Source organism: Malania oleifera, chromosome 3 (genome assembly GCF_029873635.1).
Source record: "Malania oleifera isolate guangnan ecotype guangnan chromosome 3, ASM2987363v1, whole genome shotgun sequence".
NCBI lineage: Eukaryota > Viridiplantae > Streptophyta > Magnoliopsida > Santalales > Ximeniaceae > Malania > Malania oleifera.
Genome location: NC_080419.1, coordinates 62,181,521 through 62,208,911, shown reverse-complemented (window position 1 = coordinate 62,208,911; position 27,391 = coordinate 62,181,521). Strand labels below are relative to the sequence as shown.

The window sequence follows — 27,391 nt, the reverse complement described above, 5'->3', positions numbered from 1 at the left end:
TTATGAGGAAGTGCCAGTGCAGATTCTTGACTGGAAGGAACAGGAGCTACGCACGAAGAAGATTCCACTGGTAAAAGTTCTGTGGCGCAACCACGCCATTGAGGAAGCTTCGTGGGAACTAGAGGATCATATGCGCTAGAGATATCCGCACTTATTCAGTGGAGTTTAGAGTTGAGCCAGTCAAGTGAATGGAATAGTATTGTAGTTTTGTTTGTATAGTGTAACGTAGGATAGATAGGGTTTTTAGTTTTGAAACGTGAATGGTTTTGGGAGAATTTTGAATAGTTGTAATCTCTCAAAGCCCTCGTTGTAACCACGGTATTCCTCCGCCATAAATAAGGGTAATTAATGAAAATTGGAAGTATTTTCGCTAAGGAGGGGAAATAGGGGAATGACAAATTTCGAGGGCGAAATTTTTATAAGAAGGGGAGAATGTAAAAACCCCAAAAAGATATATAAAAGATTAGTAGAATGATTCACAAAAAAAAAAAAATTAATTAATTAATTAATTAAATAAATTGATTTAAAAAAAAGAAAAAAAATTAATTAAAATTTATTTTTATTTTATTAATAAAATATATTATTAATATTAATTAAATTTACTATTATTATTATTATTATTATATATATATTTATATATATATATATATATATTAAATCACCTTTTGAAGCTTCAGGTGAGTTCTGTTAATATAATATTCACGTCCCCCCCCTTATCTTCTATCTTCTTCTTCTTCTTTATTTATTTATTTTTTTCTTTCCTGCAACCTACAATCTCTCTCTCTCTCTCTCCTCACGTTCTCTCTCCCTCTCTCCTCGATTTCGTGACGGATTTTCGTCCGATCGAAAATCCAAAAATACCATTGGACTCCATTTGCCGCTGCCGTCCTTTCTACCGGAGCAGATCGGTGGTAGGAGTAGCGTATGCGTATTCCCTGGGGTAAGCCATTTCCACCTTTTTCTTTAATTTCTTACAAAATATAAGCTCAATTGACGAACGAACACTACCACGAGAATTTAGGGATGATTCTCTACAAGTCTAGTGGGATGGAATTCTCGTGGGGGTGTCAGGCCAAAACCCCAAATTTGGGGTGCAGGGGTTATTAAGGAGCTTATTTTTAATTAATTAGCATTAATTTAGAAATGCTAAAATATTAAGCATTTGGGACTAAAGTAGGATTTCTGGAATTTAGGGCTCGGGTGAGCACCGTGGGTGTAATTTTGGGACCCGCAGGCAAAATTTGGAAAATTAAGTGGGGATGTTAAATAATAGTTTAAATATTAATTTGAGGTATATGGAGCCTAGGGAAGGCTAGATGAGTATTATTTTGAAAAAATAGATTAATTAATCTGGGAAAAATGTAAATTGCAGGAGTTAAATTTCGGGCGCCAAGGGCGTGAAATTTTGGGTCCTAACGAATTTCTCAGTAGCCACGTAAGGGAATAGACTAAAGTAGTTATTTTCCATACAAATTATTATTAATTATGAGTAAATTTATTTTCAAAAAAGCATATGCTATATTGTTTATTATGATGAAATGTGCGATTGGGAAAATACTGCTATGATGATTAAAATATATATGTATGTATGAGGTGCTGGAAAATCACGATTTTAGAATATGAAGTATGACTTTTAACAGCATATGTGTGGCATGAATATTATTTTATGTGAAATGTATTATGATATGAAGGATTTTACGAACAAAACATGTATTCAGGTATTATGAAAAGATGAGTTATGTTGTGATGATTTTGACGAATATATGATAAATGATTTATTTTCAGAATATATATACCTGAAACGATTTTAGTGTGAGGCCATGTATTTATGTTATCGGCACGAGACCGTATTTATGTTATCGGCACAAGGCCTTATTTATGTTATCGGCACGAGGCCGTATTTTTTATATCGGCGCGAGGCCATATTTATGTATGATTTTGGCACGAGGCCGTAATTACTGTATTTTCGGCATGAGGCCGTAGTGATGTTATATATATGATTATGTATTATATGTTATCACAACCAAGATGTTAGTTTAGTTTAGTTCAGGAGCTTGATACCGTAGCTATATTGTAGATAAGATATCTACGTCAGATTAGTGCTAACCATCCCACGAGGGGATGGGTGATGGATAGTCGATGTGGCTTTCAGTAGAGTGTGGGTGTCCACCTGGCAGTCCGGACCAGGGTGTGGCGGGCTCATCGAACTTACAGACATATTTGACTCGGCAGTGGTCGGCCAGCCATTGTCGGGTCCCACATTCGGGCTGCACAACCTGTCATGGGGGGTAATACATGGCACCAGCTAGCTATTCATCCTGGGTATATGTTTTCAGTATTACCAGTATAATTGATGTTTTATGTATGATATGACTTATTAGAAAATATGAAAGCATGTGATTATTCAGTATGATTTGATGAACGTTTACGAAATCTGAAATGTACTGTACACGTATAATTACATTAAATATTCATGTTGCCACATAACTATATTTAGTTTATTTTTCCTTACTGAGAAGTGCCTCACCCCCAAACTTAATTAATTTTTCAGGAGCCCTTGAGAGACCAGCGGGTCAGGGCCGCCGTGGAGCTAGTGAGATTACCCTGTGAGAAAGGTAAGATTTTGTAATAGGGTCAGAGTTATTTTATGTTTGACCCTAGAGATATTTTGATGTATATGAGGATGTATAGAAGTACAGTTTTATAATGTTATAGAAAGCTCTGGTATTATGTTTTATGTTTGGATGTTTGAGATTTTATGTTTACTGCTGCTAGGTTTTCCGCTGTGTTTGACAGGTGTCCCCGCTACCCACGGGTTCGGGTTGACCATTTTATTTATTATGTGATATTTTATGTTAAGAAATTGAGGGACGTTACAACATGAGTAATTATCATATTCAACATGAAATTTATTCAGTTTACATATATCATGTTTTACAGAATATATATATATATATATATATATACAGGCATATATTTTTACAATTTACATTCAGATAGATATTTTATAGTACTTTCAGATATACCATGATATTCAGATTACAGAACCATAGCATTCATTTATTCAGTATTCAGTTATTCAGATTTTTCAAATTATTCAGATTATACAACATATTCAGATTAGTTATTACAATGTTATGGTTATTTCAAATATATTAGAATCATGGTAAAACAGCAAAATAATATATATAATAGTATTATAAAGTGTCAGACCCTGATGAATCAAATCAGTTATCAGCAGAGCATGGTACAGTAACTATTTCAGATTAGAGTGCAACCACATATCTCAGATAGTTTGTGGATTTCCGTCAACCATGCCTATGGAGGGATTGTAGGCTCCCTATAAATTTGGGTTAAGGAGGCCAGTTTGACGAGGTAGATATTAGTACCGTGCCTTAGAGGGATTGCAGTTGGCCGGTCTAATGATTGGTAGAGTTTCATATGACTTACCTGGTAGGCCAACCAGTGTTAAGTCCCGCCTATGGGCCGCACAACCCTGTCATGAGGGATTAAATCATGACATACAGTTTTTCAAGGTAATTATCACAGTTATTGATATGTATATAGATTTATAGATTAACAGCAAATATATTATAATACTAGAAGTATGAATAAATAGAAAACTCAAATATTACAATTGTATTTTAAATTATATATGTGTGAGTTGTACTGTATATTGTTTTACCAGCTAACTCAATTTCAATAAATAATCAGTGTTATCGTTTAGGTGAAATCAGTTGCCACACACTGGCAATAGCATATTTCATCTTACTAAGCGTTGTTTCATCCCAGTGATTTAACATTTTTCAAGTGATCCAATTAGATGAGCATATCAGACTCGCAGGTAAAGAGGTTGTCTACACTACCCTGTCTATAGGGTAAGTGTTATCAGGGGTTGTATTTTTTAGTAGCATTCAAGAGTTTTTGGGTAGAAGATGTTGAGATTATAACACCTCGACCCCGAGGGGCCTGGGATATTAACTTTTTACTACTGATTTACAGCGGAAGCAAATAAAGTCAATTATTATTAAACTAAAGCGCTAATTATCCATATTACAATTGTTTATTTCAAAAGAAGAAAATTTACACAAACATAAATATCTGAAACCATACTAATATTTCTAAACAAATCTTTATTTTTCTATCCCCACCCGCATGCTTGCTAAGCCTGATTTCCAACATGCTCTTCAAAGTTATCTGAAATAAAAATATGATTGGAGTGAGACGACGCTCAGTAAGTAAATAAGATTATTATTAGTGTGTGGCCAAAATGAGCTTTTTAAAAAAAATTTCGTAAAACAATATTTAATACTATAACTTCAAAATTTCTTTTAGAATAAATATAAATTTAAAAATTTCTATATAAAACTTTTGTCATCAATTACAACAGTAAAATTTTATAATTATATACTATAACTGTTAAATTAAATTTTTAACTTTAAAACTGTAAAAATATTTAATGATAAACATACATATACTTTTCCTTATACGTTTTCCTTAGATCGTCATTTAAGCACCAAAATGATCATTTTCACGTAAACTTACACTTTTCCTTCAAATCATCAGTAACTTTGTAATTAAATATGTATAAACATATATTATAAAAACCACCCTTAGGCCTGTTTGCCGTAAGTCATGTTTACCCCCATGACTGGGTTGTGCGGTCCGAAGACTGGACTTAGTTGGCTGGCCAACCAAACTAAATCAATGTACGTAAACTTTAAGTGAGATTTTCCTTATTAAGTCTTGGTCCGGAACCAGGTGTGCACTCAGGAGAAATCCACTAACATAAATAACCACTCTATAAACAGTATGGGTGCACTCTGATCCGTATAAACTTTAAGCTGCAATACCGAGCGTCTGTAACTTTGAACTTTCGTTGCCATAAGGGGTTTTAAAATCATCTTATTATAATTTATACAATTTATAATAATATCGTAAAAATCTCATTTTTACTCATATTTTCATAAAAAAATGCAATGTAAAAATAAACTCATGCCACACAATTTTTGTGTTAAAAATATATATAATTATATTTTTGAATAGAAAGAAATGCTGAAAATTTTCCCGAGGGGATTAGAATATTTCTTAACCCAAAAATAGATGCAAGTATATTAAAGATAGAACTGGTATAATTAAATATGTGTAAAAATAAATTCATGGAAATTTTGTGGAACTAATTAACATAATTGAAATTTACTTATAAAATTAACTCGGGTATAAATTTTAAATAAAAAAAAAACTAATATAATCAAAATTTACTTATCTTGTTCTTTTATCTTGTGCTACGAACACAATAACTATCTCTAAGAAATGAGATCGGAAAGAGTGGGTAAGTGAGAATTTACTCAAAAATTCTCTCTCCACCACAAATTCTTTCACTCACTAATCTTTCTCTTCCTTGGAAAATTGTTGTGAAAAATGAAGATTGAGAGCTCCCTATTTATAGGAAAATTTTGGGGAAGAAATGAAATTTATAAAAGTGTGGGGAGATGGGTGAAATTATAATTTTTTTAAAATTAAAGAATTGGCAAGGGATGGGCAAGGTATGGGTTGAGTATGGGATGGGGATGGAGGCCATGTGGGAGTGCTTGCCATCATTCCCATTAAATAAATTTTTAATTAATCACTTAAATAATTAATTAGTCAATTAGTTAATTAATTGTTTTATTATTTTATTATTTTTCTTAATCATTATTATCATTATTATTATCATTATTTTTACTTTTAAACTATTTTTAGTATTTATTTATTTTATTATTTATTTTTTGAACAAGAATTAAATTTAAATTTTAAAAACTCATGAGGGCCCCACATGGTCTTGTGGGCCCCACACAACTTCGAGACCCGAATGGATCCTACGTAACTCGAATAACTCTTATACGATTTTATGCATCCTACATAGCTTTGAGACTCGTGTAAATCTCCATAGAGCTTCGGGACTCATGTGGGCCCCACACAATCTTGTGGGCTCCGCATAGGATACCTATATTATTATTATTTTATCATATATTTCTACAAATTATATCAGTCAAAACATTATTTTATGTACTTATTTACGTATATAAACAGTGTCTTGTGGCTCCGGGACTCATGTGGACCCCACATAGTCTTGTGGGCCCCACATACGATACCTATATTATTATCATCTTATTATGTATTTCTATAAATTATGTCTGTCAAAACACTATTTTATGTATATATACTTATTTACGTGTACAAACAGTGTCTATCCTGTTTATACTATGAAATTCCATTTTGACCAGGCCGACCTCCAAGGATCGACTAAGCCGCAATGGTCTCTGAGCACTCGCTTAGACAAGGTCTTTCTTAGGCATCAAACATGGAATCAAAGATCCTATAGAAAAACACTTCTGTATTGATATTAACTTAATGACCATTTTTATTATTTTATTATTATTGTGCTTTAATCATATATATATTTTTGGGTCATCACAGAGATGATGTGTAATTATGTATGTATGTATTGGGAAAATGCTGGATTCTGGTATTGTAAACATGGATGGATGATTTTATGTTTTCCGCTGCATAGGTATGTTATTTTGTGAATAGGATTTTCCTCAGTGCCCTCCTGAGGCGTAAGATGTTATAGCAGATAATATAGGGTGTTAGAGTATTTTATTTTGTAGTATAATTTATGAAAAAAATGGTATGAATTTTTGGATTGTTACATTTTGGTATCAGAGCCTAGGTTGCTAGGTTCTGTAGACTCTAGAGTATAGTGGAAAAAATACCAAAATATAGAAATGGAATTTTAAAAAGGATAGAACAGAATATTAGTGAGTTAATGTTGGGAAACTATGATGAAAATTTAGGGTTCTATTCTCTAGTCTGGAAGCAGGAACTTCGGGGTGAATTCTGTGTTTTTCCTAGGTTGATGATTTCAAGAAAACCATGGTAAACTATCGTCAGTTTCTTTTCCATATGGTAGGATAAGACTTTAAATTAGTAATAGGTAGTATGAGGGCATTTCCGTTAGATGAAAGTATGGATAGTATTATGAGGTTTGGATTCTTAGAATAATTTGTTACTAATGCAGGATGGACCATAGAGGTAGTAATGTTCACGCTAGTGGCGATGATGGAGCGGGGCCTTATAACATGGGTGACAAAGACTCAGATGTTGTTTTTCATAGCGTAGCTCAGCTGGTCATGGCTGAGATTGCACGGAGCTCTAAGGAGCAAGGTGGTCCATCTGCAGCCCAGGGGTGTACCATAGAAAAGTTCACGAAGATGAATCCTCCAGCATTTTCAGGAGTAGTTGATCCTGCAGTTGCTGAGAACTGGATGGAGGAGATGCAGAAAGTATTGATGGTGCTCCACTGCACCAATGAGTAGAGGGTTCTTTATGCCACGTATAAGTTGGCAAGGGAGGCCGAGAGATAGTGGACGACTACTAGATTACTGAAGGAGTAGAGACCCATACTAGTGCCTATGACTTGGGCTTGATTAGAGACATATTCTTTGACAATTACTTTCCTGCCACCGTTAGAGAGGCTAAAGTAGAGGAGTTTCTGAGTTTGACGCAGGAACTGATGGCAATTCAGCAGTATGCGGCAAAATTTATTGAGCTATCATGATTCGCTCTATATGTAGTACCAGATGAAGCTAATAAGGTCGGATGTTTGAGAGGGACTTGAGGCGAGACATATACAAGTAGGTGGCAGTTCTAAAGATGTAGGACTTTACTAAACTTGTTGACAGAGCCATAGTAGCAAAAGAGAGTGAACAAACAGATGTAGGAGTATAGAGCTAGAGGAAGAGGCCTATGCCTCCGAGTTTCCAGGTGGGTTCTAGTCGGGGCCTATGGAGAGGAGACCGGTTCGGTGGAGGTAAAAGGCAAATGATAGGGCACCGAGGGTTTTAGGATGAGTAGACTTACCCTATCTGTCCTAGATGTGGTCGAAGGCATTTTAGAGAGTATAAAAGAGGAGAGAATGTTTGCTATCATCATAGGAGACCTGGTCATAGAGCTTGGGCATGTCAGGGACTGTCGACTCACACACCAGCTCATAAACTGTTATGGGGTGGATACCAGGAGCCCCGTGGAGGCCAGCATAGGAACATGACGCCAGTGATGGTTTATGCATTGACGCCGGGAGACACTGAGGCTGCTAGAGACATTGTTACAAGTACACTTATTGCTTTACCATATAAAGTTGTTGTTTTGTTTGATTCAGGTGCCACCCATTCTTTTGTGTTGTCGAGATATGTTAAACTATCTAGGGTGGAGGCACAATTGTTAGATGTCAAGTTTTATGTAGCCACACCGACTGAATCTACTATGAGATGTAGGAAGGTACTTAGAAAATTTCTAGTAGGCATTCAGGAGAAAGTACTACCAATTGATCTCATGGTACTAGATATGCAGGGATTTGATGTGATACTAGGTATGGATTGGCTGGTAGCTAATTACGCCAGCATAGATTGCTATAAAAATGAAGTAATCTTTAGACCCCCATGTGAATAGGAATTTAGATTTGTGGATTTACGGGTGCACGCCTCACCACAGTTAGTGTTAGCCGTTTAGGTGAGGAGACTGCTTCATGGTGGTTGCCAGGGGTACGTTGCTTACATAAAAGAGCTGCCAAAAGAAGAAGTGAAACAGATTGATATTCCAGTAGTCAGAGAATTTCCAGATGTTTTTCTAGAAGAATTACCTGGCTTACCACCAGACCAAGAGATTGAGTTTACTGTGGATCTACTATTAGGGTCGACACCGATATCTAAAGCACTGCACCGCATGACTCTAGCCGAACTGAAAGAATTGAAAGATCAATTGCATAAGTTGATGGATAAATGGTTTATCAGGCCTAGTGTGTCACAGTGGGAAGCATCGGTCCTGTTCGTAAAGAAGAAAGACGAGACTATGAGGATGTGCACAGATTATAGAGAAATAAATAAACTGATAATCAAGAATAAATATTCTCTTCCCATAATTGATGATTTATTTGATCAGCTCTAGGGGACCTAGGTCTATTCTAAGATTAACCTACGGTTGGGTTACCACTAGGTGAATGTTAGAGCAGAGGACGTCTCAAAGACAGCTTTCTGAACCAGGTATGGGCACTATGAGTTCTTAGTAATGTCGTTCGGATTGACTAATGCACCGACAATGTTTGTGGACCGAATGAACCGGGTGTTCCATCGGTACTTGGACCAGTTTGTTGTGGTATTTATTAACGATATACTGGTCTACTCGAAGAGTTTTAAGGAGCATGAGGGTCACCTGAGACTGTTCTTATAGGCGTTAAGGAAAAATAAATTATATGCAAAATTTAAGAAATGTGAATTCTGGTTGAGGCGGGTCACTTTCCTCGGGCATGTGGTGAGTCAGGTGAGACCAATGAATGTTTAGGAGGTCAGGAGCTTTCTGGGTTTGGCAGGGTATTACCGATGTTTTGTAGACGGATTCTCTAGATTATTGGGTCCACTGACACGACTCACGAGAAAAAATGTGAGGTTTGAATGGATCGAGGATTGTGAGCAGAGCTTCCAGGAGTTAAAGAGGTGGTTGGTCACTGCACCGGTACTATCTATTCCATTAGGGGAGGATGGATTTTTTATATACAAAGATGCATCTTTGAATTGGATGTGTGTTAATGCAGCATGGAAGAGTTATTGCCCATGCATCTTGACAACTTAAGGAGTATGAAAAGAACTACCCTGTGCTCGATCTAGAGTTAGCGGCAGTGGTGTATGCACTGAAGATCTTGAGGCACTATCTTTATGGTGGGAAATGCGAGATCTTCACTGATCATAAAATTTTTAATTATTTTTTCATCCTTAAATATTTGAATATGAGGCAAAGGAGATGGCTAGAGCTCATTAAGGATTATGATTGCACCATTAGCTACCACTTAGGAAAAGCAAATGTGGTGGTTGATGCACTGAAAGAGAAAGCAGTAGGAACATCGATGTTAGTAGTCGAGATTCAACATCTGATACAGATGGACCTAGAGAGGTTAGGTGTGGAGCTAGTAGAAGAAGGTCACCAGGCATTCATTGCCAACCTGATGATGTAGCCTACGTTCTAGGAGAGAATAAAAGTTGCTAAGAGAAATGACGCAGAGTTGATAGAGAAAGTGTAGGACGATCAGGGGGAGGAGTTCAGTATATCAGATAATGGAGCCTTACGGTTCCGTATCAAACTGTGCGTTCCTGCGGATGCTGAGATTAGGAAGGCTATCATGGAAGAAGCTCACAGATCCCTGTACACAGTTCATCCTGACAGTACTAAAATGTATCGGGATCTTCAAGAATCTTTTTGATGGAGCGGTATGAAGAAGGAGGTAGCTAAATTCATGCAGCGGTGTTTGGCATGCTAGCAGGTAAAGGCTGATCACTAGAGGCCGACATGACAGTTGCAGCCACTCCACATCCCTGAGTGGAAGTGGGACCATATATCCATGGATTTCGTCATAGGTTTACCGCCAACGCTACATGGTCAGAATGCTATATGGGGATTGTTGACTGGCTGACGAAGACTGCCCACTTCCTACCTATTAAAGTTAGCTACTTAATGAACAAACTGGCAAAGATCTACATTCAGGAGATAGTTCGATCTCATGGAGTGTCAGTATCTATAGTTTCAAACCGAGACCCAAATTTTACATCACAGTTTTGGATGAGTTTGCAAAAGGCTTTGGGATCTCAATTATCATTCAGCATGACATTTCATCTTCAAACTGATGGGTAGACAGAGAGGACGATTGAGATACTTGAGGATATGCTGCGAGCATGCATGTTGGATTTTGAGGGTAACTGGACCCATTATATGTCGCTGGTTGAGTTCGCGTATAATAACAGCTATAAGGTCAGCATCGACAGGACACCTTACAAGGCGTTGTATGGTAGGAGGTGCCATTCTCCATTATACTGGGATGAAATGGGCGAGATGAGTTTTAGGACCAGAATTTGTGCAGCAGGCATACGATAAAGTTCAACTAATTAAAGATAGAATCAGTGCAATTCAAAGTTGGCAGAAAAACTATGCAGATACTCGCCGCCAAGAATTAGAGTTTGATGTGGAAGATCAGGTGTTTTTTAAAGTAGCACTACTGAGAGGGGCTAAGAGATTTGCGAGGAATGGTAAGTTAAGCCCTAGGTTTATTGGTCAATTCGAGATACTTGAGAGAGTGGGTCCAGTCACCTACAATCTAGCTTTACCACTAGCTCTATCCAGAATACACGACGTATATCATGTTTCAATGTTAAAGAAATATGTCCCAAATCCCTCCCATGTGGTTAGCTACGAGGAGATAGAGCTCAAGGATATACTAGTATATGAGGAGACACAAGTACAGATTCTAGACAGAAAAGAACAGAAGTTACACACTAAGAGAATTCCACTAGTAAAAGTACCATGGAGAAATCATGTAGTGGAGGAGGCTTTGTGGGAGCTAGAGGAAGAGATACGATAGAGACACTGTAGAGACCCAAACCTGTATAAGTTGGGTTCGTCGATGAAGGGTCACGTTCGTCGATGAAGTACCCTCAATCAATGAAGTCTTTCAGAGTTTTGTCGACGAGCAGATACCGAGCGGATCAGAGAATATCCAGAACTTGGGCTTGGCAACGAAGGGATGACCTCGTTGACGAGTTGTGTGGTGGATTTGTCGACGAAGACACCGCCTCATCGACGAATTGAACTTGGTCAAAGGCCCTATAAATATCCAGTCTAGTTGCTTAAAAGCTAAGTTTCTTTCCAAAAGCTCTCTCTCTCTCTCTCTACCAACGAAATCTCTCTCTCTCTCTCTCTCTATGATTCTTCGTCGTTCGTTGTCTGTTTCCATAAATGGAGGGTACTGTGTGGATCAGAAGAGGAAACTCTATAATTTTAGCAGATCAAATCGTCGTTTCAGAGATTTTTGGGTTTTTCCCAAAAATCGAGGTAGGGATCTAATCTTAGTTTTGATTGGATATTTGGATAGTAGTAGAAAATATAGTAAGATTATATTCTGTGGTTTTTAGGTTTTGAGGGTCCTGGGTTGTCGATTTAGACCGTGTACAAAGTTTCGTTTTGAGTTTAAGGTAAGGGGAATTTGATTACAACAGCATTTTTGGAAAAACTAAACTGTTAAAAAGTTAGTTTATGTTATTATGTATGATTTAACTGCTTATTAATTAAATTCTACCGAGCAGAAATGTCGGTTTTATGATTTTATGGTTTTTGGTAAAAACAAGGAATTTGGCGTATGATCTCCAAACTTTACAAAAATCATTCATTTGTATTTATACTATAGCAGGAGATGCTCGAATCCTTTACTTAACCATTTAAATGATGTTTACTGGATTTCTATCATTTAACGGGTTTTGGATTAAACTTGTGTGATATATGTTGAAATAGAAATGTATGAATTTTCTATACTATTGATATAGATATGGGAACGAAGTTCCAATTTGTTATACTGAGAGTGTGAAAAACAGAGGCCGGTGATACCCCGAGATGTATCGGTAAACAAAAAGGGGTAAACTGAGTGGAAAGGCACCGGTTTGAACCTAATGTGATTATACGAGATTGTGAAAATACTGGAATTGCACTGGTTACTATTTTACTATAAATTGTATATATGGTACTGGAACCATAGCTTGTGACCAAAAGAAGTTAAAAGAAACTTCTAGTAAAAGGGGTTGAAAGAAACATCAGTAAAAGGGGTTGAAAGATACTTCAGTTCGGGGGTTGAAATAAACTCCTAGGTCTAGGTACCGATGCTGGCAGTGCAACCATACATGAGAAAATCAGTATGGGTATATTAGATGGTCGACCTGCAAGGAGTTAGTAAGCTGCTGGTAAAAATTAAACCAGGGGGCAGTCAGACTATAAAGATGCTCGGCTTTGTCTGCACGAACAGGACACTTTCAAAGGCAATCAGTGCACAACTCGTGCCATGGGGTGAATAGGCAAATTCTCATATCAAGCTGAAGGTGTTCTAATAATCATATGCATGATTTAAATACTTGATGTACAAATAAATGTTATATGATACAGTATTATAAACAAATGTTTCAAATGTATGTGTTTGTATGAAAATGTGCATATATGCAGTCACACACTGTTGTAACACTTTCTTCTTTACTGAGAAGTGTCTCATCCTATCATACAACCCTTGTTTTGAAGTCCATCAGTACATCGGTCCTAGTAGCTAAAAGGACTGGGAAGATCAGATTTAGGTTTAGCTTACGTAAGCATTTGAATCTTATATTAAACTTCAATGAAGTTCCTTTTTGGAGGGTGGTAATAACAAGATTTATTCTAAGTCTAAATTTATGTAAATTGTGTGGATGTATTAGTAAACTCTAGTATAAGACTGATAGAAATCCCAATGGATGTTTATGTTTTTCGCGACATTTACATTACTATTATGTATGATTTACACCCGTAGGTCCCTATTTAGGGCGGGTTGTCTTTGTATCATGAACAGGTACGGGTATTTTGTACGAGTGAGTGACACCTGGGTCCGTGTAAAGGGCTGGGTCATTACAGACTACCCACACCTGTTCAGTGGGGACCAGTATTAGATAGAAAGAACAATTTCAATTCAGGTAAAGTAGATTCAATTTATGTAGTTTGGGTTTTATTTTAAATAGAGCAGAATGATGTATGTACAAGTTGTATATTAAGCTATAGTATAGGTAGTGTTTTTGGTTTTTGGAGAATTTTCTTTCTATGTATATATTTGTAATCTCCTAAAACCCTACTTGTAACCTCGGTATTCCTCCACCATAAGTGAGGGTAAGTAATAAAATAAGTAACCAAAATTTCTTCAGGGGATGGTGTATAATACAGATAACAAATTTCGATGATGAAATTTTATAAGAAGGGGAGAATGTGAAGACCTATAAATTATAATAATTAAATAATAGAGAATAAGGAGATATTTAAAGGGGCAAAACAGGGTTCGTCGACGAATGCCCTGGTTTCGTCGACGAACTCCCTATAGGATTCGTGGATGAGTCTCAGTATTTGTCGACGAAGAGATACCGAGAGGGTATATTTCAGACCCATTGGTTCGTCGACAAGTTCTTTACCTTCGACAATGAATTGCCTTCTTCACCTCGTCGACGAAGCCACGTGGCAACAGTTCATATATATGCAAAAATCACGTTTTAGCATGAAATTCTTTTCCTTTTTCACTTTATCTCTCTAGAAATTTGGTCCCTTTGCCTTCTCTCTAAAAATTCGGCCCCGTTTCACCTCGGTTCGACAATCAGAAGCTACCACGATGATCGTGGGGAGATTCTCTACAACTTAACCGGAATAGAATTTCAATTTAAGAAGTTTGGGAACCATCCCAAAATCAGGGTAAATGGATTGTTTAAGGGTTATTTGGTTTGTAAGTTTTCTGAACCCAGATTCAGTAGTAGATGTTGTTATACTAGTGTTTGGGATGATTTATGTGAGTGTTGTGAATTCAGGGTTTTGGGGCTTTTACTGCAAGCAGGTTAAGGAACCTAGTGGGTGTTCCCACGAATCTAGGTAAGATGATGAATAGTTTATAATTTAGGTAATATAGGAATGAAAATTATTTTGAGAATTCAGTTATTTGACAAATATATATATGAATAATTTCAGGATTATAGAATTAGGAACGCCGTGGGTATGAGTTAGAATTAGTAGACGAGCCTATTTTGTCAGGTAAGGGAAATATGCTATGCTAGTAATTTTGGAAATGTTATTAGAAAATATATGTGTAAGAAGGAAAAATTCAACAGGATATAAATTACTTTTATTATCAGGAATATCAAGATTTCAATAAATGGGTTTAATATTTATTTAATTATGTGACATGAGTAATTTTCAGATTTAACATGAAATTTATTCAGTTTACAGATATCATGTTTTACAATATATATATATATACAGACAGATATTTTTACAATTTACATTCAGATAGATATTTTACAGTATTTTAAGATATACCATGACATTTAGATTACAGAAACATAACATTCAGTTATTTAGTATTCAGTTATTCATATTATACAACATATTCAGATCAGTTATTACAATGTTATGATTATTTTAGATATATTAGAATTATGATAAAATAGCAAAATAATATATATAATAGTATTATACAGTATCAGACCCTGATGAATCAAATGAGTTATCAGTAGAGCATGATACAAAATTATTTCAAATCAGAGTGCAACCACATATCTTAGATAGTTTGTGGATTTCTGTCAACCGTGCCTATGGAGGGATTGCAAGCACCCCAGAAATTTGGGTTGAGGAGGCCGGTTTGACGAGGTAGATATCAATACCGTGCCTTGGAGGGATTGCAGTTGGCCGGTTTGATGATTGGTAGAGTTTCAGTTGACTTACTTGGTAGGTTTGTAATGACCTGCTTAATTTCCATATATATATATATATATATATATATATATATTCTTAAATAATACAAATCAGTATAATAAATCCAGTAGATCATAATCAACCTAAACCCGTGGGTACCAGGGATATAATAGAATACAAAACGGAAGTCTAAGTAGCAGGAAACATAAAATCATAATATCATAAATACAAAACCATCCATCTTAACACCAGAGTTACTACATCCATTGCATTTAGGTATATACATCCCAAAAGGAAAGTACTAGGGACATTTCCCACAAAATCCATCCGTCCCCATCAAAACTTACCCTTCAAAGAAGGCAGATCAACAGTACTATCTCAGTGGAGCTTTATCTACTCTCCTATCAGGGGCTCCTAAAATGTTCATATAATTCAGGGTGAGACACCTCTCTGTAAGGGAAATAAACTAATACTAGTGTGTGGCAACATGAGCATTTATGTGTTATACATATAATCATATACATAAACATAACCAGTAAAACCGTATGTATCATTTCTAGGAAAAACATGTGTAATCATAGCATAGCAAAACATACAAAAACATACATAATTTCTTTAAGCATAATCCATTTCATATAATAACAATAATAATAAAACAACCCTGGTAGGTTAGTTGGCTGTTGTCATATATTACCCCCACATGATTGGGTTGTGTGGCCCGAAGGTGGGACCTGACAATGGTTGACCGACCATTGCCAAGTTAAAAGTATGGTCTGTAAGTCCGACGGGTCTGCAAGACTTGGTCCGAACACTAGGGGTGCTCACACTTCTTAAAATCACATCGACTATCCATCCTCACGCTACTCTGTACAGTAGCGTTAATATCATGATGGTCATGAACACATAGCAGCGGTACCGTGCGAGTGCTAGCCTAGACCAAGCCAACCAGGTTCTGATAACATATATCATATAATCAAACTGTGATACATTGATATTTCATATTATTAACTTCAAATCAATATCATCGCATCATTTTTATATTTATATATATTATGAAAATCATTAACCCATATGCCAGCATTTCATATTTTATCATAGTTCGGCTTGTACGCCGGCAAATCATATCCATAGCTCGGCCCGTACGCCGGAAAATCATATAAAATTCTCGCCCCGTATGCCAATTTTTCATTATAAAAATTCGTACCATCAACATACTCCCAGAAAATGGTAATCTATCATTAATTCTACTCATGCCACGTAGAATGGGTTTTACATATATTCAGAATATCTAATCAGTTTTAACAGTATTTTCCGGCATAACACATATTTACATATATATACATTTCTCTGAAATCAAATGCTATAAATTATACTTATATTTTCATAAAACATCTAACTTAGTTTATCCCCTTACCTGATTCCTGAAAAGCCCTTAAGACAAACAGTCCTGCACCCGCAGGGTTCCCCATTCAACACCTTGAAAATGACATTCCCCAGAACTAAACTTCAGTATTTCTATGCATACTACGCTTTCTACAACTGTCGAAAAGTCAAATAGTGAGTAGAAAGCCTTACCCTGAATTTGGGATGGATTTTGAACTAGCCCCACCAATGATCCACTCCAGTAGATATGTAGAGAACTTTCCTAGGAGTGTCGTGGTAACTTCAGATCGTCGAACCGGCGAAAGATTGACCCGAGATCTTAGAAAGAAGGAAGGAGGGACGAAAATCTAGAGAGAGAAAGAATTTCTCGCGTGATTTATGCGTAAAAATCCGAGTTTAAGACTATTTATACTATGAGTTTTGTGGATGAGTCACGTCACCTCGTCGACGAGGTCAAGAAGGCTACTTGTTGACAAACTCTCCCCCTCGTCGACGAAATTCAGAGTCGCCCAAATATCCTCTCGGTATCTTCTCGTCGACAAGCCCAAAGTGCCACGTCGTCGACGAATGTGAAGTGTTCGTTGACGAAGTCTGCCCCCTTTTTTTTTCTATTCATGTTTTCCTCTCTCTTTATTATTTAAATATCATTATTCTTCGGGTCATTATAAAACCAACTAGTGTTAAGTCCCGCCTACGGGCCGCACAACCCTATCATGAGGGGTTAAATCATGACATATTCCAGGGTAATTATCATAGTTATTGATATGTATATAGATTTACAGATTAACAACATATACATTATAATACTAAAAGTATGAATAAATAGAAAACTCAGATATTAAAGTTGTGTTTTAAACTATATAGGTGTGAGTTGTACTGTATATTATTTTACTAGTTAACTCAATTCCAATAAATTATCAGCCTATAATTTATGGGAACTCAGTTGCCACACACTGGTAATAGCATATTTCGTCTTACTAAGTGTTGTCTCATCCCAGTGATTTAACATTTTTCAGGTGATCCAATTAGACGAGCAGATCAGGCTTGCAGGTAGAGAAGTTGTCTACACTACCCTTTTTGTAGGGTAAGTGTTATGAGGGGTTGTATTTTTGAGTAGCATTCAGGAGTTTTTGAGTAGAAGATGTTGGGATGATGTGTAATTATGTATGTATGTATTGGGAAAATATTGCATTCTGGTATTGTAAACATGGACAGATGATTTTATGTTTTCCACTGCATAAGTATGTTATTCTGTGAACATGATTTTCCTTAGTGCCCTCTTGAGGCCTGAGATGTTATGGCGCAGATAATATAGGGATATCAGAACATTTTATTTTGCAGTATATTTTATGAAAAAAAAAATGGTATGAATTTTAGGGTCATTACAAATATGACCATAAATATCCTAAAGTCTAAGGACCGAAAGTAGCTAGACATGTAGAAGCTCTATATTGATACAAAATATTAGGCATATGAGATACATATACAAAATCTAACATAATTTCATCATGTGTATAAAAAAAAATACAAAATACATATACATGGTAAAATCATGTTACACTAAATAGGAGACTATGTAAGGGCCTATTTTTAATTGTGAAAAATATTTTTCATTTTCTAATATTCAGTTTCCCAAAAAATTACAACAGTTTAAACTTATTTTGAATTTAAAAAAAATTATATTAAAATTATAGTAAATAAAGAGTTTGTTTAATTATGTAAAATAATTTTTCATTTTTTGTCTTTACATTTTAAATTAATCACAAAAAGAAAACCTTTTTTTAATTTTTTTAAAATTTTATGGAATAATATATTTGAAATTATCAATTTTAAGACTTAAATTTAGATTTGTGTGAATTTAAAAGAAAGTTTTTATATAATCAACAAAAATTAAAATTTGAGATCCCAGTTCCATGCTCCTATATGGCAAGTAGGAGTTGGAGATTTGGAAAAGTAATGAAAGGATATTTTTCAACTTCTATATAAATTTAAAAAATAAAAAAATAAAGTGACAGTTTTATAGTAATTGAAGAAATAAAAATAAAAAATAAACTTATTTTTACAGTCAAATAGTGTAAAAAATTATTATTTTTATTCATTTATTTTATATAAATATTGTAAAAAAAATTAACTAATCTATTTTCTAAATTTTTGGAAAATTAAAGCGAAAAATAAGAACTGTTTTTTTTTTTTGTTCTTTCAAAACTAAAAGCCCCTAATAGTTTTCGCTCTGCATCGCCCACACACAAACAGCAACGCGCACACAGGCGGACACTGTCCGCAAGCACATACACGTGTGTTCGTTTACAGTTTTGCCGGACCCCGGGAGCACCCTCCGTCTACAATTTCCTACCGGTATGAGGGAACGATTGTTGAAGATTGTTTTCTCGCACTCAGTCGCATCTCTTGGATTCTCCTGCTCTTCGAAACCACGCACAGTACCCCCGCAGTTACACTCCTTCAAAATCTCCCTCCAAAATTTTTACTTCACATTCATCAGATTCGGCACCACTTCTTCACCTGATAATCTCAATGGATTGATCGATCCCAACTGCGGTTTTCTGGAAAATGAACCTCCTTCGCAGGAAAATTTGCGGGTCAAGTCGGTTTCAGAGGAAGAATTCGCCTTTCTGCGAGATTCTTTGTACAGTTCTGGAATTGATAGTATCTTCATGGAGCCACAGATTGAGTCCGGTAAGTGCTTGAGTGATGCTTCCCTGATCTCGAATTTTATTAGGAATAATAATGATGGATTTGGGGACAAAACCCAAGAATTTCTTCGGCAATATAGAGAGAAATTGAATGAATCTTTGGTCGTTGACGTGTTAAATCTTCTAAAAATTCCTGAATTGGGTGTGAAATTTTTCATATGGGCCGGTAGACAAATTGGTTATCGTCACACTGGACCTGTTTATCATGCGTTGTTAGAGATGTTGGGTGGTGATAAAAATGATAGGGTACCGGAACATTTTCTTAAGGAAATTAGAGGTGAGGATGAGGACGTACTTGAGAAGTTGCTTAATGTTTTGATTCGGAAGTGTTGTCGACATGGGTTATGGAATGCTGCACTGGAGGAGCTAGGGAGGCTTAAAGATTTTGGTTACAAGCCTTCAAGAATGACATATAATACATTGATTCAGGTGTTTCTAGAAGCGGATAGGTTGGGTACAGCTTCGTTGGTTTACAGGGAGATGTCAGATGCAGGTCTTAATATGGATGGGTTCACATTGGGTTGTTTTCTGCATTCTCTTTGTAAGCGGGGGAGGTGGAGAGAAGCTCTTGAGTTGATCGAGAAGGAGGATTTTGTACCTGACACAGTGATTTACACAAAGATGATATCTGGCCTGTGTGAAGCTTCTCTTTTTGAAGAAGCTATGGATTTCTTGAATAAAATGCGGTCTAGTTCTTGCATTCCGAATGTCATCACATATAGGATTTTGCTTTGCGGGTGTTTGAGAAAGGGAAAGCTGGGTAGGTGCAAGAGAATTCTTAGTATGATGATTACAGAAGGTTGTTATCCGAGTTCTAAGATATTTAATTCTCTTGTGCATGCTTATTGCCGGTCAGGAGAGTACTCCTATGCATATAAGTTGCTCAAGAAAATGGTAAACTGTGGCTGCCAGCCTGGTTATGTGGTCTACAATATATTTGTTGGTGGTATATGCGGGAATGAGGAGCTACCTAGATCAGATTTGTTAGAATTGGCTGAAAAAACTTATAGTGAAATGCTTGATGCAGGTATTGTACTAAACAAGGTCAATGTTAGCAATTTTATACGGTGTCTTTGTGGGGCTGGAAAATTCGAAAAAGCATATAAGGTTATTCAAGAAATGATGAGTAAGGGTTTCATACCTGATTGTAGCACCTATACCAAAGTCATAGGTTTTCTTTGTAATGCATCCAAGGTAGAAAAGGCTTTTCTATTGTTTGAAGAAATGAAAAGAAGTGGTATCACTCCAGACATTTTTACATATACGATTTTGATTGATAATTTTTGTAAAGCTGGCTTGATTCAACAGGCTCGCAAATGGTTTGATGAAATGTCGAGAGATGGTTGTGCCCCTAATGTGGTAACTTATACTGCTCTTATACATGCTTATCTCAAAGCAAGGAAGTTATCCACTGCAAATGAGCTTTTTGAGATGATGTTGTTAGCAGGCTGTGTTCCAAATGTCGTGACATATACTGCATTGATTGATGGCCACTGTAAAGCTGGGGATATTGAGAAGGCTTGCCAAATTTATGACAAAATGCGGGGAAATGTGGAAATTCAAGATGTAGATATGTACTTCAAGTCTGATGAAAGCAACGCCAGAGAACCAAATGTTTATACATATGGAGCTTTGGTGGATGGTTTGTGCAAAGCTCACAAGGTTGAGGAGGCACGTGACTTATTGGATACAATGGTAGCTGAAGATTGTGAGCCAAACCATATAGTCTACGATGCTCTTATAGATGGATTTTGCAAGGTTGGGAAGCTTGATGAAGCACAAGAGGTGTTCATCAAGATGTCAGAGCGTGGGTATGGTCCAAATGTCTTTACTTATAGTTCTTTGATTAACAGGATGTTCAAGGATAAGCGGTTGGATCTTGCTTTGAAAGTATTGTCCAAAATGCTAGAAAACTCGTGTCCGCCTAATGTTATTGTTTACACAGAAATGATCGATGGCCTTTGTAAAGTTGGGAAGACAGATGAAGCCCATAAGCTTATGTTGATGATGGAAGAAAAAGGGTGCCACCCAAATGTCGTGACGTATACAGCAATGATAGATGGTTTGGGAAAAGCTGGAAAAGTTGACAGATGCCTTGAGCTTTTTGGAAAAATGGGCACCAAGGGTTGTGCTCCAAATTTTGTCACCTACAGGGTTTTGATAAACCATTGTTGTGTTGCTGGTCTTTTGGATGAAGCTCATGAACTTTTGGAGGAGATGAAGCAGACATATTGGCCAAGGCATATAGCAGGCTACCGTAAGGTCATTGAAGGTTTCAACCGAGAGTTCATAATCTCTCTTGGTCTTCTGGATGACATAATTGAGAATGATAAAGTGCCAATTATTCCAGTTTACAGAGTTCTTATTGATTGTTTTTGCAAGGCTGGAAGACTGGAAAGGGCTGTGGAGCTCCATAAAGAGATATCTTCTTCTACGCCATTTTCACGTGCCAGCAAGAATATGTTTTCTTCTTTGATTGAGAGCCTCTCAGCTGCAAGCAAGGTTGATAAGGCATTTGCATTGTATGCAGACATGATAAGTAGGGGTGGTATTCCAGAGCTAAGCACCTTTTTTCAGCTTATTAAAGGACTCAACAAGGCTAACATGTGGGAGGAAGCTATTCATCTTGCTGATAGCATATGTCAGACGGTATGTCTTTTAAACTCTTCTCATCTCCATTGAGGAAAATATTATACTCCTGTTTACTGAAAGGGCACACATTTCTGGGTTACTGGAGTGTTAACTTTGAAGTTGCCTTTCTAAAATGTACTAGACTTATCAAATCCTAACACACACACATGCCAGCTCCCCAAGGAGAGAGAGAGAGAGAGAGAGAGAGAGAGAGAGAGTCTCCTGTTGAGGTAATAGACCTATTTGAAAATGTAATCCTGTGATGTTTAAAAGCTTGAAAATTTTGTTGTTCTCTTCTGATGGGACCATTTTTCATTCAGTTGTGACATGACATTGATTGGCTTGAGATCAATCCCAGTATTGAAAATTTTAGTATATCATTTAGTTTGCATCGTAAGAGAAAAAACAATTGTGTTCTGATTGCGAAGATTGATGTAATAGAATTCTAGGGAATTGCCCTTTTCTCAAATTTTAGAGAGAGCTACAACTTTCATGCAAATTTGAATCGAAAAATATTTTATTTAATATTTAACCTGCACTATAAATTACAATTGTACATGATTATGTACATAATACACACATTTGTTCATATGGATGTATTTTCATGTACAAGTTCTTCATTTCTCTCTGTCACAGAAGATGCTCAGGTGTTGATTGATTAATAGTGTGGTTTAGCAATGACTAGCATACTATTTTGAGTAAGCTAGGGTCTTGGTAACAATTATGTGAACAAACTTTGAAGAACTAGGGTTAGTCACCTGCATTGTGTGATTACAGCTTCTTTATTCATGCTGAACTGTAATTATCTGCATGTGGGAACACACTTCTCAAGTTATCATATTTTACCTGAAATCCAGCTGAATAGTGTGAGGAATGTCCTAGTGGTGCTTATAAAATATTCTATGGGCTTGGAGGCCAGATTTAAAAGAATATTGGAGACATGTTTGGGTCCATATGATTGAGGATTGAAGTTTCACAGACATGATTGATGATTTCAATTGTGATAATGTGCTGGCCGAATTACAATAACCCTCTATGGCTCTTGTTTGTGTAGTTGAAGCCGCAAGGGGTATGAAGAATTGTTTTATATGCACCAACTTTGAGTTCAGTTAATACATTTAGTCATGCACTAGAATATTCTCCTTTAGAAAGTTATTTTATGTTGGGCAGGAATGAGGAGCTCTCATATTACATGCTGTGTTTCTTTTCAGCTTTGCCAAATTTCATATTAATTAAAATTTTAGTTATCTAAAATTAAAATAAAGAAAATTATAGGCCAAATAAAAAATTATTTACCAAAATTGTTGAACCTTATAACCAAGTGCCGATAGATCTTATCATGTGTGTTTTGTGTTTTTTTCACCAGAATAACTTATATCTTGTTCAATGCTCTTCTAAAACCATATTTTAAATGGCTGTTTCTGCTGAAACTCAATTTTTTTTCCATTACATATTGTTGCCCGTGCTACTGTACTGGATGTTATAAATACTTATGGTTTGTTGTTTCTCTACTTAAGCAGGGTATTAATTGGATCCCTGAAGAAGAAACATCTGAAGGAACTTAGTGTATATAAAAATGATCCTTTTCCCCCCCTCCATCTATGTGCACTCTGATTAGCCATGGTGAAATGGTTGCATTGCTCAGGGTTCTCCTTGTTGAATGAGTTAGCTGGTGGGGAATTTCTCTACATAAATGAAAAGTTCAAGTGATGATTAACAATTCAACAGCTTGTGGTGAGTATGTGATTTGTTTTAATGTCTTTGGACCACCATCTGATGCATCTATTGAGATTTTTGGCTTGTAGATGAATTTTTGCCATGCAATTTTACTATTTGATATGACCTTATTAACTTTGTCCCTGTAGTATTATAATTTGTGTGTGCTGCATGTAACTAGTGTTGCTTATTAAGTTCAATACAGATGGGAGCTGGTAGAACTGCTTATTGAGTTCAATACGGATGGGAGCTGGTAGGACTGATTTTTCACTGCTGCACCTTTTAATTAATCATAAAAGGTTAGGATTCTTCATCTTTTCATTACTCATATATTCTGTAGGTACAAAAATTGTGACTGCACAGCCACACTTTTGATCCTTTCAATATTTAATTAACATTTTTGGACATAACTTGCTGCCATTGTATCTGCCATGCAAAAATTAAATGTGTTTCTTTCTATGTGGCACGTAGAATTTAGTTTGATAAGCTGGCAATGTGGCTATTCAGAAGCACTGCAAGTGCAGTATGAATCTTGCTTTGTCACCCTACAATTTAAGAGGTTTATACTCATTGAACAATTATCTTGACCCTGTTCTCCCTTTTTAGGACATTAAGCTTGCGTTAACTGATAATTTTTCTGCTTTATTTTTCACATCTAAGCTCTTAAATTACCTCAAATTGCACTACTTTTGAACATGCTGCTTCATGGTTTCTGATATTTCTACCTACATTATTGTTATTGTTGCTCCTCTACAAGTTCTACTCTGGCATGATTAGAAGAATTCGTCTCTTATTTCAGTTGGTTTTTAGTAGTAGGGTGCAAGTATCTTAAATATCTAGTAAAGTTTCTGGAACAATTTGTCGAGGTGTATTCTTATTTTCATCTGGTGCCTTTATTTTTACGTTGCCTTTTTCTTTTACTAATTGTGAAAGAGGAATAAAAAACATAAAACAAAGAAGTGTTACGATAACAATGAGCACCAAAGAAAAGATGATGTTGGAAGTCAACAAGAAAGTTGTGAAGTCATATTAATCCACGTTACTTGTGTGGAGAAATACCCAGGTCTGTGTCATTTTTTTTTGTTGCTTTGCTACATCTTGAATACATTTCTACCATGAATATAACTTTTGATTTTGAAAAAGAAATTTCACAATGCATTCTTTATCAAAACTATGTGTAAGGATGAACCTTTTATATTTTTTATTTATATCTACTTTTAGTTAAGATCATAAAAATGCTCAATTTGAGGCATAAGTTAATAGTATTTCAGGATTAAATGTCAAAAGGAAGAAGAACAGATGCATATGCAGAAACTAGAGATGGGTACCATCATGGCCAAATGTGGTAAAGAAGTTGTGAAAGTGGTTATACTTGGAATACAGTTACGTAGCAAGGCAAAAAGGATAGTATTTTACAGCACAATGCTTAAGAATTTGCAAGGTTATATTGTAATTCGGTTTCTATTTAATCCAAAATAATACTCTTAAACCTGTTTTTACCCAAGTCAAAAGTTATATTGAGGTTTATGATAATGGAAGTGTAGTTTTGTTGAGGTTCCACATAGGAAGTAAAATTGGTCTTTTAGCAGCAAGCAAGTCACATAGTGTAGAAGGATTCTGTAACTAAGATCTGGGAACTAAGGAAAACGAGATTTATTTGATAAGAAAAGTTGGTGCCTTGGTGGTGGAATTAAGAGGTTTTAAAAATTAGATGCCATAAAAAGAGCAATTGTGAAACTTGGTAAAAATGTAAGCAGAAAAACTCTGAAAAATATGAACTATTGAAGGAAGAAGTAAGAAAACCGTTTGTTGGGTTAAAAAGTAAAGGTGTATGTAGTTTATCTATTGAAGTATGGATAGTCAAAGACTCAAAGTTTTTTTTAAGAATTTATATTTTTGTTGCAATTATAAATATGAATAGGGATATGGACATGGTAGACTGTTACGGCACAGGACAGACACAAAATAACAAGTTAAGGGCCTGTTTGGTATTGTTATTGTTTTCTATTTTCTATTTTTGTTTCTCCACAGTGAAGAAACTGATTATAAAAATGTGTTTGTTGGTGTTGTCATTTTTATGTTTCTGTTGCCGGTTTTCTGTTTGTCGGTGTATGTAGTTTATCTATTGAAGTATGGATAGTCAAAGACTCAAAGTTTTTTTTAAGAATTTATATTTTTGTTGCAATTATAAATATGAATAGGGATATGGACATGGTAGACTGTTACGGCACAGGACAGACACAAAATAACAAGTTAAGGGCCTGTTTGGTATTGTTATTGTTTTCTATTTTCTATTTTTGTTTCTCCACAGTGAAGAAACTGATTATAAAAATGTGTTTGTTTGTGTTGTCAGTTTTATGTTTCTGTTGCCGGTTTTCTGCTGTTTGTCAAAAAACTGAATCTAGATTTTATGGTTTTCAGCTGTTTTGACAATCTCTTGCCAGAAATTTTAATATCCAGAAATAGTTTTTTTGGATTAAATTATTCATTTTATACACTTTTAAATTAATATAAAAATTAAATAATCATATGAATTTAAATATAATTAAAAGAAAATATACTTAAATTTCAAAAATTAATAATATAGCCAATTACAAAATACTTTTACCAATTTTCAATTGTCATGTCCAATAAAATTTTTATTATATACTAAAATTTGAAAGTAGAACAATTAAGTTAAATAATTTTATTTTTATTATAGAATTTTTTGTAATAATACTTTTATTATTTTTCTATGTCATTTTTAATAAAATTTCTATTATAAAGTAAATTTTGAAAATAGGACAATTAAGTTGAATAATTATAATAAATTTTATTTTTATTATAGTAATTTTTTAATGTGTATTATTTGTAATTTTATTATTTTAACCATATTTTTATAATATTAATTGATTTAAAGATGAAAATGAGAATTTTTAATTAAAATTTTAATTTTATTAGTTTTATAGATGTTAACCAAATAGAGTACTGTTTCTAATTTTTAGTTTTGTTTCTAGTTTTTAGTTTTTGTTTCTCTAATTTCAAATCTGAAAAATTAGGGTATGATTGGACAATGACATACTAATTGAAATTATAAAAATATTGAGAAATATTAAATTCTAATATTTGTATGGCCTCATAAAAAATCTAATTATACGAATAAATATTTATTCTTTTTAATTTATACCTTTATAGAAATAATAAACATACTTCTTCTATTGAAAATATCAATTATTTACACAAATCACTCTGTCCTTCTAAGGACCTGTTACAGGTAAGAGGGCATATATGTAGCATCGTAAGTCCAATGAAACTAAGGCTCAACTTTTTCTTCATTGTTAGGGTGAAAAAGCTCTGAATGTTCCTTTCTCCTATTTTGGAGATGTGTGGGTGGATGTGTAAGTTCTTACCACTGAGATACGAGGTTTTTGAAAGAGTGGAAGAGGGAGGGCTTTGGTGTAGTGCATGCAATCTATTGGATGCTATGCCTTCAGAGGAATGAAAGGATATCCAGTGCTCAATCAACTTCTCCTTCTCAGTTATGGGATAGAGTTAATTTTTTTCTTCTTTTTGAGGATATTCTTTTGGAATCTTCAGGGAATATCATTTTTTGATCTTCAAGGGGACTGGAGGGCAGTGTTATTGTAATTAGC

At 35.3% G+C, this 27,391-nt stretch overlaps 1 protein-coding gene across 6 annotated transcripts in view; it reads left to right on the top strand.

Moving 5' to 3' along the window:
* Window positions 1–18,928: 18,928 nt before the first annotated feature.
* Window positions 18,929–27,391, top strand: part of LOC131152206 (pentatricopeptide repeat-containing protein At1g06710, mitochondrial) — a 28,533-nt gene continuing 20,070 nt past the window's right edge. For 2 of the 6 annotated variants that reach the window (XM_058103935.1, XM_058103932.1), the window contains exons 1-3: window positions 18,929–22,061; window positions 23,564–23,777; window positions 23,965–24,058. In XM_058103935.1, the coding sequence (XP_057959918.1) occupies window positions 19,059–22,061; window positions 23,564–23,608 (3,048 nt within the window). In that variant the 5' untranslated portion in view covers window positions 18,929–19,058 and the 3' untranslated portion in view covers window positions 23,609–23,777; window positions 23,965–24,058. Of the gene's footprint in view, window positions 22,062–23,563; window positions 23,778–23,954; window positions 24,059–27,080; window positions 27,132–27,391 lie in introns of those variants that run through there. The other 4 variants (XM_058103933.1, XM_058103934.1, XM_058103936.1 and 1 more) reach the window with 3 other exon arrangements.